Raw genomic sequence first — 12862 nt, forward strand, 5'->3', positions numbered from 1 at the left:
ATTCATGGAATTAACTCCTTGGGCTGGCAGATCCATCGGAACTAGTTCCAGAACTGTTTCCGTAGAGAATCTTGTAGAGTGCGCAGGGCCAGTACCAGAGCCTTGGAGTCACCAGCGCGCAGGGTGAGTACCAGAGTCTTGGAGCCGCCAGCACACTGCTCAGACGGTTACCAGGTGGAGCTGGTTCAGGAATCAGTTCCGTGGAGAATCATATAGAGCATGCAGGGACAGTACCAGAGTCATGGAGCTGCCAGCGTGCTGAGTGAGTATCAGAGTCTTGGAGCCACCAGCACGCTGCTTAGACAGTTACCAGGTGGAGCTGGTTCCAGAATCGGTTCCATGGGGAATTGTTTAGAGAGCATGTTGAGAGTAGCAAGTCTTAGAGCTGCCAACGTGCAACTCAGACAGTTACCACTAGTGTGTAACAGTTCCAGGACTCATCTAGAATATTGCCAGAGATTATTACAAGCTTCTCGTTTGACAGACACATATTAGTTTTCCCCAGATAACAGAGAGTGTATGTCACATGGTCATGTTGCTCTAAATATCGTTCCATCATGTAGTATGTAGAATTTCATCTAGTTTCTACATCCTGAATTAGTTTTTTCGAAGGCTACTTGTGTTGCTCTTGCACCTGCATGAGCTTATCAGAAACCTTCGCGCTGTGATGGGAAAAACTTACAATATATATATATATATATATATATATATATATATATATATATATATATATATATATATATATATATATATATATATATATATATATATATATATATATATATATATATATATATATATATATATATATATATATATATATATATATATATATGTTTTTTTTTTTTCTTTCTTTTTTTTTCTTAATAGTTCTGGACATCCACAGTGTTCTTAATGGAGTCCTGAACAACTAGATTCAAAGTGTGTGCAAAGCACAGAATATGGCAAACATTCATTTGTTTTATTGCTGCAGTCATGTTAGCAACAGTCAGTTACAATTGAGTGAATTTTATCTAAAATGTTCCCCTTATTGTAGACAAGTCTTATCTCTTCAGCAATATTATCTGCTGTATGGGACTTAACCATATGAACAGTATCAAACACAGCAGACTTGAGGACCCACTCTGGGGATATGTAGTGAGCTGTCACTGTGATGAATGCTTTTTGTTTGTCGGGATGTCCATGATATGTCTTTTGTTAAAGCAATATGTGCGAAAAACCTAACCTGTTCTCGTGCCCACGCTCTTGAATCTTTTCCGAGTTTTCCACCATCTGGCTACAACTACAGAGTCACTCTCAAACTAAATTCATCTGTGCTGTATACCTCTCACCTAACTCCTCTGACTGTAAGAAATTCTTTTACTACTTAATTTCCAAAGTGGAGCACATTCTAACTCTCTCCCCTTTTGCAGAGATCTCCATTCTTGGAGACTTCAATGTTTCCTCTCCCTTCACTGACCATCCTGGTGAACTAGCCTTCAACTCTCCTATCCTCCACAATCTAGAGCAATTGGTGTAACACCCTATCGTATTCCTGACCATCTTGGAGATACGCCCAACATTCTTGACCTTTTCCTGACCTCTAATCCTTCTGCTTATGCTATCACCCTCTTTTCTCCGTTGGGCTCCTCCGATCACAATCTCATATCTGTATCTTGTCCTATCACTCCAGTCCCTGCTCAGGATCCTCCTAAGCAAAGGTGCCTCTGGCATTTTGTCTCTGCTAGTTGAGGGGACCTGAGGAGGCATTTTGCTGATTTTCCTTGGAATGACTACTGCTTCTGTGTCAGAGACCTGTTTTTGTGTGCTGAGCGCATAACAGGTGATAGTGTCTGACATGGAGGCGTATATTCCTCACTCTTTTTTTTGACCTAAATTTTTCAAACCTTGGTTTAACATAGCTTATTCTCATGCTATACATGATAGAGAGTGGCCCACAAAAGGTACTTAAGCCTTCCATCACCAAAATCTCATGCACTTTATATTTCTGCCTGGAACCAAGCCAAGTCTGTTCTCCAACTAGCCAAAAATTCCTTCATTAACAGAAAATGTCAAAATCTTTCAAGATCTAACTCCCCTCGTGACTTCTGGCATCTAGCCAAAAAATATCTCAAATAACTTTGCTTCTTCTTCTTTCCCTCCTTTATTTCAACCAGATGGCACCACTGCTATCACATATGTCTCTAAAGCTGAACTCTTCACTCAAACCTTTGCTAAAAACTCTACCTTGGACGATTCAGGGCTTGTTCCTCCCTCTCCTCCACCCTCTGACTACTTCATGCTACCTATTAAAATTCTTCACAATGGTGTTTTCCATGCCCTCGCTGGCCTAAACCCTTGGAAGGCTTATGGACCTGATGGGGTCCCTCCTGTTGTTCTCCGAAACTGTACCTCCGTGCTTGCACCTTGCCTAGTCAAACTCTTTCAACTTTGTCTGTCAACATCTACCTTTCCTTCTTGCTGGAAGTTTGCTACATTCAGCCTGTTCCTAAAAAGGGTGACCATTCTAATCCCTCAAACTACTGTCCTGTTGCTTTAATTTCCTGCCTATCTAAAGTTTTTGAATCTATCCTCAACAGGAAGATTCTTAAACATCTATCATTTCACAACCTTCTATCTGATCACCAGTATGGTCAAGGCCGCTCTACTGGTGATCTGGCTTTCCTTACTGAGTCTTGGCCATCCTCTTTTAGAGATTGTGGTGAAACTTTTGCTGTTGCCTTGGATATATTAAAAGCTTTCAATAGAGTCTAGCACAAAGCTTTGATTTCCAAACTACCCTCCTATGGCTTCTATCCTTCTCTCTGTAACTTCATCTCAAGTTTCCTTTCTGACTGTTCTATTGCCGCTGTGGTAGATGGTCACTGTTCTCCTAAATCTATTAACAGTGGTGTTCCTCGGGGTTCTGTCCTGTCACCCACTCTTCTTATTATTCATCAATGACCTTCTAAACCAAATATCTTGTCCTATCTACTCCTACGCTGATGATACCACCCTGCACTTTTCCACATCTTTTCATAGACATCCAACCCTTCAGGAAGTAAACATTTCACGCAGGGAAGCCACAGAACACCTGATTTCTGATCTTTCAAAAATTTTTGATTGGGGTGCAATTCCTCCATCTATCAACTCGACACAACCATCCAGACAACTATCCCCTCTTCTTCAGTGACACTCAACTGTCCCCTTCTACACCGAACATCACCAGTCTGTCCTTTACTCATAATCTGAACTGGAAACTTCACATCTCATCTCTAGCTAAAACAGCTTTTATGAAGTTAGGCATTCTGAGACGTCTCCACCAGTTTTTCTCATCCCCCCCAGCTGCTAACTCTGTACAGGGGCCTTATCCGTCCATGTATGGAGTATGCTTCACATGTCTGGGGGGTTCCACTCATACCACTCTTCTAGACAGGGTGGAATCAAAAGCTTTTCGTCTCATCAACTCCTCCTCTAACTGACTGTCTTCAGCCTCTCTCTCATCACTGCAGTGTTGCTTCTCTTGCTGTCTTCTACCGCTATTTTCATGCTAACTGCTCTTCTGATCTCGCTATCTGCATGCCTCCCCTCCTCCCACAGCCTTGCTACGCAAGACTTTCTTCTTTCTCTCACTCCTATTCTGTCCATCTCCCTAATGCAAGGGTTAATCAGTATTTTCAATCATTCATCCCTTTCTCTGGTAAACTCTTGAACTACCTGCCTGCGTCTGTATTTCCACCTTCCTATCACTTGAACTCCTTCAAGCGAGAGGTTTCAAGACACTTATCCTTCAATTTTTGACTACCACTTTGGACCCTTTTATGGGACTGGCATCTCAGTGGGCTTTTTTTTTTTCTTCCCTTGACAAGTGTCCCTCCTACATTGAAAAAAAAAAAAAAACCTTCTCCAGCTCTTGATGGACTCTCTCTATTGTAAATAGAAGGTAAGAGAGTTCTACCTATCTCTGTGGCTTGCCAAATCATATCTGGAGTCAAGTCTATTTATTAATCTCTTGAACCCCTTGTCTTCAACAACAGATAGTGGTTGTAAGTCTTCCACTATCATCCTGACAACCAGAGCGTCAAGTTCATTCTTTTTATCTGAGTCATTCTTATAGGGCTGAGCCCTAGTGATGACCTCAATCAGTATCGGTTGAGCACAGGTGGATGGTCTGGGGTGTTTGGCAGCAATTTCCATATCTGCATTCTCCTTGAACTCCACATATTCAATGGGATGTCTGGTGCATAGGTGTTTTACCATGTTCAATGTACATCCACTGTACTTCAGCTTATCTTTATTCACCAAGCATACAATGACGTCAGACGATGTCTGTTCCATGTACGTCCACACTGGAGCTGTTCTATTCCACTTTTATGCCATTGTTTTTTGTGAAATTTAGGCTTAATAAGTGAGATATACACCTCCATTCTCTATGCTCTGATGCTGCAAAGTAGGTACAAACACGATATGTGCACCTTCAGCATGGTGCCTTTAAAAAAAACTTGGTGCCTGTAAAATATTACATTATAATGTGAGAGAAGAAGGGTTGAAGTACAACATACAAGGAAGTTATTTTGAGTATCTGAAAAAAATAAAGTCTTTATTTATTTATGAGGATGATGGTCACAGATTCCCTCTCCATAACTCAGTTTTAGCTCTTATGAGCAAGTCACCAGCCATGTACTACTATTTATACCCTGTCATGACATCACAAGACGTCTACCAGTCAGTGTTAAGAAACTATTACGCATATGGCAACACTAAATCGGTGCATACTATTGGCCATCATGAATGAAATATTTTCATATCATTCATGCCATTTCTTTGAATACTGGATAAGAGATATTATCCATGTATCTACACTCCATTTTGTTCATTTGTAGATACCCTTTGCAAAACTTCCTGAATAATATTCATGATTACATATTTTAAACACTACATAACTGTTTGTGATTTGTAACTCTCAAGCATCAGCCATCAGTACTCATGAGGAACCATTAAGATGGAACCAGCTCCAAGACTCGGAACCGATTCTAAGCAAGGCCTAGCAGAACTGTCGGAACTGATTCCGGAACCGGTTCCCACCCAGCTCTAACAGACAATCTTCAATTTCATGCCAAGATTTGGCATGAAATTATGGTTGTTTCTTTCATATGTGACAAGATTTATAAAGTTGTATGTTAATTGTATAACTTTAATGGATAAGCTAAACTTATACAGGGTGTCCTGTGAGTTAAGGTATATATTTCAGGATCTGAAAGTTCAAGTAATTTTAAGTCGAAAATACTTTATACATGTGCTGTGGTTTGCTTTATTTTGGGGGAAATTAACATAACAGCTATGCGGTAGTTGTTAAGTGCTACTTTTTAAACATACGTGGCAACTCACGAGCTTCATGATGACTGCCCAGCGTTCTCACCACTCCTGTAAATGTCCCTTGAGATTGTACAATATTCTTTATAAGTGATGTCAAATTGTGTTATGCTCCATGAATTTTGCCCCTTTACATATTTGTGTATTTATGTTTGTATTCTCATACTGATGATGAGGTTTCGTATTGTCACCTGGACAGCACTGTCTTAAGCTGCTCCAATGTGTTCAGCTGCTGCAGAAGTACTGGGGAAACTTCCTTTCTTACAGAAATGCTGATACACTCTGTAGAACACTCCGTTGTCTTGGTGTCTTCTGTTTGAGTATTTGCATCTGTATTCTGCTGCTGCAGCCCAGGCATTCCCATCACAGAATGAATATCCTGTCATGAATATCATGTCCAAATACTATGTTACTAATGTGAAAGCCATTTTCACAGTAGCAAAAAAATGTACTTCAGCAGTCAACTGATTGACAAGGTGTCAAGACATCAACTGTTGGGTGCTGAGGGGATGATGTGACAGTTGCAATGATTTGCCATGTCTGTTTAAAAAGTACCACATAACAACCACTGCATAGCTGTGTTACATGTACATTTTCTTACTGACACATACAAAAATTTAATTTGTCATTTGCTAACTGTTTCATTGTGTAGATTGTACACAAAAATTGATCACTTAATGCTGCGTGGTGCCATTCATTACATAGAGAGCTGAGGAGGGAAGAAAGGAGGTAGAGGCCCACCTAGGTGAGCAGCTTCCACAACACACAACTTACATGTTAATTTCTTCCAAAACAAAGTAAAACACAGCATATGTGTAAAGTATTTTCAACTTAGGTATTACTCAAACTATCAAATCCCGAACTTGCGGGACACCTTGCATAGAGGAAAAGATGGCATTCTTCCCCAAGATGACAATACATCCAAATCCTGAGATAATGTGCATATTATTTATCTCATTTTGCTATATCTCTTGCTCTTTACTTGATGATGGTGACAAAAAATGTTCCTAATATTTTATTAGTTGATTTTATAACACACAAATGATGTAAAGATGTTTTTTCCAGCATACCAAGTTTTTTTGTGTAAAATTAAGTTGGCTGATGAATCTCAGTTTTTCGAGAAGCACTGCAAATGCCCCAGTTGCATTTCAAAAGTTAATTTATATGTTTATGGTTTGACTGTATGTACATACATGCATGACTTCATGTGCCTCAGTATTGGAATTCTGAATGAAAGTACATATGTGGTTTTAAAGTTACCTCAAGAATGTTCCATTATAACCATTAGTTTATGAAATTTTGTCATGCTTCAAGTTTGTTTTTTACTAGAGATTTCAAGTACAGAGATGATAAAGAAGCAGGCCTGAGTTTCATAACAAGTGGCCAAAGTTATAGGGCTTCTAACTTATTGATTTTGAAGGAAAAATGGGATAGAATAATTATACAATAATTTGCTTTTTTTTTTTTTTTTTTTTTTTTTTTTTTTTTTTTTTTTTTTTTTTTTTTTTATATATCTAGCAGGAAGACACCTTATTGGACTAGCAACATATTTTGAGATTGTCAAGGCTGTTAGGACAGTAGGTTTTATGTCTTGTGTGACATAAAAACTAGGACTGATGAGAAATGGAGGATAAGCAAGAACCAGTGACTAAGGCACTCCTAGAAACAAGCTGTTATGAGGCAGGTTTTAAATGTGTTGGTATTGTTGACTACTCTCCAGGAGCAGACTGAATTTAAGAAGTTTGACACTCTAAGAAACCCTAACTCATTTCAGAAACTTAAACTGGCTTATTACCACAAAGTACTCTTTGAAAATACATGCCAATCAACAACCTTTGACCACTCTCTACTGGAGGGGAGAAAAGTTGGAGCATGAGACTATGTGGCTATCAGTCAGAAACACTGATGAAGATAAAAGATCTGATGACATTGTCCTTGCTGTGTCTTAAAGGATCTGATGACTTTGTCCTTGCTGTGTCTTGCACATCCTTATTAACTCTGAGGACGTGACTGGGTTTAGCGATCATAAATTGTTGCAGTATGCGTTGCTGAGGGGGCTTATCATGTATCCATCTGCAGAGCCTCAGAATTACTATAGTAATTCTGAGCATTGCTGTTTCACTGCTTTGATTTTTATTTTAGCTTTGTATGTTTCACATTATCATCATAATTATGACAGTTTAACTTACAATTCTCCCTTGACCCTTTTGTGCGCCAGTAAGTTTAAGTTTTCTATTCCAATAGCCTGTGCCATATATATATATGTCATTGTTTCCCTGCTTAAGTTAGTTGAAAGATCTTTTAACTTACTTTGTCTTGACTAATGTAGTACCCAGAAGAGACAGTAACTTTGAATTTTTTTTCCTGGCTTCCATCTCGTTACAGGCACTCACAGTTTCTGCGGCTTGCAAAGAAAAGGCATTAGACACCTGCCAAAATGATAATTATTCCCATTGAGGCCTCAAGCACTAAATCAGGGTGCTGTGAACTTATCAGTGACCCAGCTGTGACCTTCCTGAACATTTCCCTTTGTGTCTCACAGCACAAGGAGGCAGTCACAGCCTACCCTCTTGACACAACTCTCTTCCTTCACACAGTTCTACATGCAGACCCTTCAAGTAAAAATTCAAAATTTAATATGGTGACTCCTACACCAGCCTCAGAGCTCGTGTAGCTGGGGAGGGGACCACAGGTGACCCCAGGTCAGACTGCCCTTCTGGTATCAGCTTAGAGTGTCATGTCACTTCCTTTGATTTCTTCATCAATATCTGCAACATCCATGGCCTTAGATATAATTTTCAATTTGAAACCACCTCTCCTCTACTAAACCTCATATTTTCCTCACCGAAATGCAGGTGTCTGACCTCAACAAAATGTGCCTGAGGCAATTGACAGTAACTTTCTCTGCACCCTCCTACTTTCTTTTATCCATATTTTCTTTATAAAGCTGGATGTAGCATTTATGTGCACAACAACCAATCTTGTTCCCAGGCCCACATTCTTGAATCTTCGGAATTTTCTACCTCCTGGCTTTAACTGCAGTTACTCAAACTAAATTAATCTGTGCTGTATACTGTTCACCTAACTACTCCAACTACAAGAATTTTTTTTGACTAACTTCCAAAGTGGAGCACATCCTTACTGTTCCCTTTTGTAGAGATCTCCATTGTTGAAGACTTCAATGTTCACCAACAGGTTTAGCTTTCTTTTCCCTTCACTGACCAACCTGGTGAAGCATCCTTTAATTTTGATATCCTCCAAGACCTAGAGCAATTAGTGCAACACACAACTAGTTTTCCTGACCACCTTGAAGATATGCCAACCTTTTTTACCTTTTCTTAATCTCTAATCTTTCTGCTTATGCTGTCACTGTCTTCTCTTTTGCAAGTGCTGTGGTTGGAAGCCCTGTTGTTGTGATAATTTAATGCTGAAATGTCTTCCATTTTATTGTCATTATTATCATCATTGGGAAGCATACACCAGAGGATGTGTATTGCCTCATTAACCAACTGCTCCATTCAAGATTTATCTTTGAAGCATATCCTATTATTGTTGTCCTTTGTCTACATCTTTCCTTCATTAATTGTCTCTAATCCTTACATTCCTTATGTAATATGCTTCTGTAGCTTAGCAGCTGCATTAGTGCAACTGTATCTTATTATCTGTTCTTTTGTTTTGCTTGATTTCTGACCTCCAGTTTTTTTTCACTTTCATAAGGTATTTGAAAAATTATATCAAATTTTATTATACACTGGGGTATGTGACAACGCATGGTTGTTATAAGGTACAACTGCAATAATACACTGAAATTTGTAATAAATATTTAATCAGAATAACAAATCAAAACTCACTCATGTGAGCACTGAAATTATGATAAAAAATGAATTGGAATAACATAACAAACTAAAACTCACAAGACTAACTCACCAACTGTGTGCACTGCTGCTCACCTATCCACCACCTGTCCTTTCCTCCCTTTTTCCTTTCCCTTCCCTTTTTTCCTCTTGCCTGAAACTTCCCTCCCTGTCACCTCCCCCACCTCTTATCTATCAGAGATACAGGACAAAAGAGTGATACCTCTCTCTCTCTCTCTCTCTCTCTCTCTCTCTCTCTCTCTCTCTCTCTCTCTCTCTCTCTCTCTCTCTCTCTCTCTCTCTCTCTCTCTCTCTCTCTCTCTCTCTCTCTCTCTCTCTCTCTCTCGTCCTCTCTCTCTCTCTCTCTCTCTCTCTCTCTCTCTCTCTCTCTCTCTCTCTCTCTCTCTCTCTCTCTCTCTCTCTCTCTCTCTCTCTCTCTCTCTCTCTCTCTCTCTCTCTCTCTCTCTCTCTCTCTCTCTCTCTCTCTCTCTCTCTCTCTCTCTCTCTCTCTCTCTCTCTCTCTCTCTCTCTCACATTTTATGTAATTTTTGCTTTATCCATTCTCCCTCTTGTAGACGTAATTCCATTTCCATTCTCAATCAGTTTCATTCTATTTAGCAATCTTTAGAATTGCTTGTACTTTCAGAGAGAGAGAGAGAGAGAGAGAGAGACTGACAGTAGATAAGTGTGACCGATACCTGATATTTGTCAAAGCAGCATGAAACTCGATAATAATGCAGGAAACTCAGGATGGTAAGAATTTAGGACCAGGCATGAAACTCAGGAGAGTACTGTATACCATATTTGATGGCTTATAAGATGCATGGGCTTATAAGATGCACCTCAGTTGTGGTTGCCATGGGGGAAGGGGGGGAAGATAAATAAGCAGGTTTAAGCTCTAAATATGAAGTGAAGGTTTCACTTGACACTTGAAGCCCTCTCATATGTATTCAGATTCTTATTAGATCCCAATATTTTACATTTTAAAAACCTTAATATTTGCTAGGATCTACCCACACTGGTCCTTAGACCATTCCTGTTGTGAGATGGAAACAAATATGGCATAGGCATTGACATTATCAGAGCCCAGAGGGTTAATAGAGTTTGTACAGTATGTGTTTTTTTATCATCATGTTACACATAATTCTAATTGTAATATTTTAGTACATTTTCAAAGCATAAGAATGTGTGAAAATAGATTTATTTATTCTCTACAACATATTTTATTTTAAATATTCAGTACAGACCATCACCAAGAGCCGCCCTACCTCATGACGCTCTCTTCCCTTATAAAATCTTTTGTTTTGTTAGGTAGTAATCTATTTTCTAAAAAAAACAATAATTTCTCATTAGCTTCAAGTTTTGTTGAACATGTATGCAAGGTAAGAATGTTCAAAGATAGGCACATTTTCAATTGTATGAATGTGTCTTACCTCAAGGAGTAATGGCATCATAGGCACATTTTCAATTGTATGAATGTGTCTTACCTCAAGGAGTAATGGCATCATACTAGGCACATTTTCAATTGTATGAATGTGTCTTACCTCAAGGAGTAATGGCATCATACTAGGCACATTTTCAATTGTATGAATGTGTCTTACCTCAAGGAGTAATGGCAGCATACTAAGAAACGCAGTGAATCTTGCATGCGTTGCCAGGTTTGGTGTGTAACTGACCGAGTTTGTTTTGGTACATGCAATGCAAGCATCATCACTTAATTTCTTCCTAACTGGGGTTATTTTATGTGCATTCTTACCTTGCAAAAAAGAGTTGTTTTTGTGGTGTAGAAGTGATCATCATTTTGTGTACATGTGTGAAGATGTTTGGGGTTTGATTTAAGGACCACTGTTGCCATAGACTTACCACTATCCACTGCCCCAAAGCTGAACCTTGTCTTATAAGACACAGGCTCATTTTCTGAGACCTTTTTTTTTTTTTTTTTTTTTTTTTTTTTTTTTTTTTTTTTTTTTTTTTTTTTTTTGAAAAAAAGGCGCATCTTATAAACCATCAAATATGATATATTTGTTGTGTTATCTCAACTGCTGGGGTGTTAATGTGCTCATTTTATGTACTTTTTTAAAATCATGGATTTTTATGTTATTTTCTGGTTCCCTGTAATTTTTTTCCACATAGGTTCTTCAATTGCCATAACACACATTTGCCATAACAAACACTCCATTGGAATGAATCATGTTTGTTGTCACATACCCTACTGTACTTCAATAAGTAATCATAATATTCTCCTAGAAATGTATAAGCCATCAAAATATGATATATTTGTTGTGTTATCTCAACTGTTGGGGTGTTAATGTGCTCATTTTATGTACTTTTTTAAAATCATGGATTTTTATGTTATTTTCTGGTTCCCTGTAATTTTTTCCACATAGGTTCTTCAGTTGCCATAACACACATTTGCCATAACAAACACTCCATTGGAATGAATCATGTTTGTTGTCACATACCCTACTGTACTTCAATAAGTAATCATAATATTCTCCTAGAAATGTTTCAAATTACCTCAGATCTGTTTACTTAACTTTCTTATATTTTGCAGTGCTTCCTGAGCAGTGTGCAAGACAAATTTTTGTGTGTTTGCTGCCAAGAATTGGTGTTCCAACCTGTGACTACTGAGTGTGCTCATAATGTATGCAAGACATGCCTTCAACGCTCCTTCAAGGCTGAAGTATTTACCTGCCCAGCCTGCAGGCATGATCTAGGAAAGGACCACGAAATGGAAGTCAACAAGCCTCTTAGCAAGTGCCTCTTGGCACTCTTCCCTGGATATGATGCTACACGCTGAACTGATCTTATACTTTTAGATGCATTTTGAGTCACTAATGGAGGTTCATGAAAACAGAACTCTGGAAGAGCATAGTTGCTAGATACATGAAGCTGATTCTATCGTAGTGGATGTTTTTCAAATTCATATTGAATAAGTATTAAATGGTCAGCTTAAATTATATATTTATGCAAATAGACCTGCTGAACAGTAATCTAAACATAATACTATAGTTTGTAATAAATTGATATTGATTTTATCCTTTCTAGTTTTAGAAATCATACCAAATGAACTTTAAATGATGTGCTTATATGACACATTTGTTTATACTAAAAGAGTTACTAACACAAATTTTGATACTAATAGTTTGTAATGAATATGTATTCAGTCTGTATTATTTGTTACAATTAAAGATTGGCTAATTAATATTTATCCATCTATCTGTATTTGATGCCTTTTCCTATAAACTATAAACATCTCTGAGGATTGCTGTGGTAGAAGATCTATTTATGTTTTTTGATGCCTTGCATCCTTGAGAAGCATCTCTCAAAGGAATGACCATGGCAGAACAGCCTTCACTTTTCCCTATCCAAACATTCCTTTCTTATTTGTTCAAGTACTTGGAGGAAAGTGTATATGAGAGATGTATGAACACTAGAGCACCTTCCCATCTGGTCACACCACATACCCATCTCAGATCATTAATTTCCATAGCATACACTCTTGATTGTTGTACCATATTCAACATCCAGGTCTCTGATCCTTATATCAGTTCTAGTACAAGAATACTATTCCTCAAATCTCTCTTCATATTTACATTTTTTCCCTTTCATGATTTGCAAGTGATCCTATGATCTATCTATCTTTTCCAACCATC

At 38.3% G+C, this 12862-nt stretch overlaps 1 protein-coding gene across 2 annotated transcripts in view; it reads left to right on the forward strand.

The window, feature by feature from the left end:
* The window catches only part of LOC135104963 (E3 ubiquitin-protein ligase UHRF1-like), a 195803-nt gene extending 183386 nt beyond the window's left edge, over positions 1-12417 (forward strand). For both annotated transcript variants that reach the window (XM_064012792.1, XM_064012793.1), the window contains one exon: positions 11761-12417. In XM_064012792.1, the coding sequence (XP_063868862.1) occupies positions 11761-12006 (246 nt within the window). In that variant the 3' untranslated portion in view covers positions 12007-12417. The remainder of the gene's footprint in view (positions 1-11760) is intronic.
* The last annotated feature ends 445 nt before the right edge of the window (positions 12418-12862 follow it).

This window comes from Scylla paramamosain, chromosome 11, assembly GCF_035594125.1.
Source record: "Scylla paramamosain isolate STU-SP2022 chromosome 11, ASM3559412v1, whole genome shotgun sequence".
NCBI lineage: Eukaryota > Metazoa > Arthropoda > Malacostraca > Decapoda > Portunidae > Scylla > Scylla paramamosain.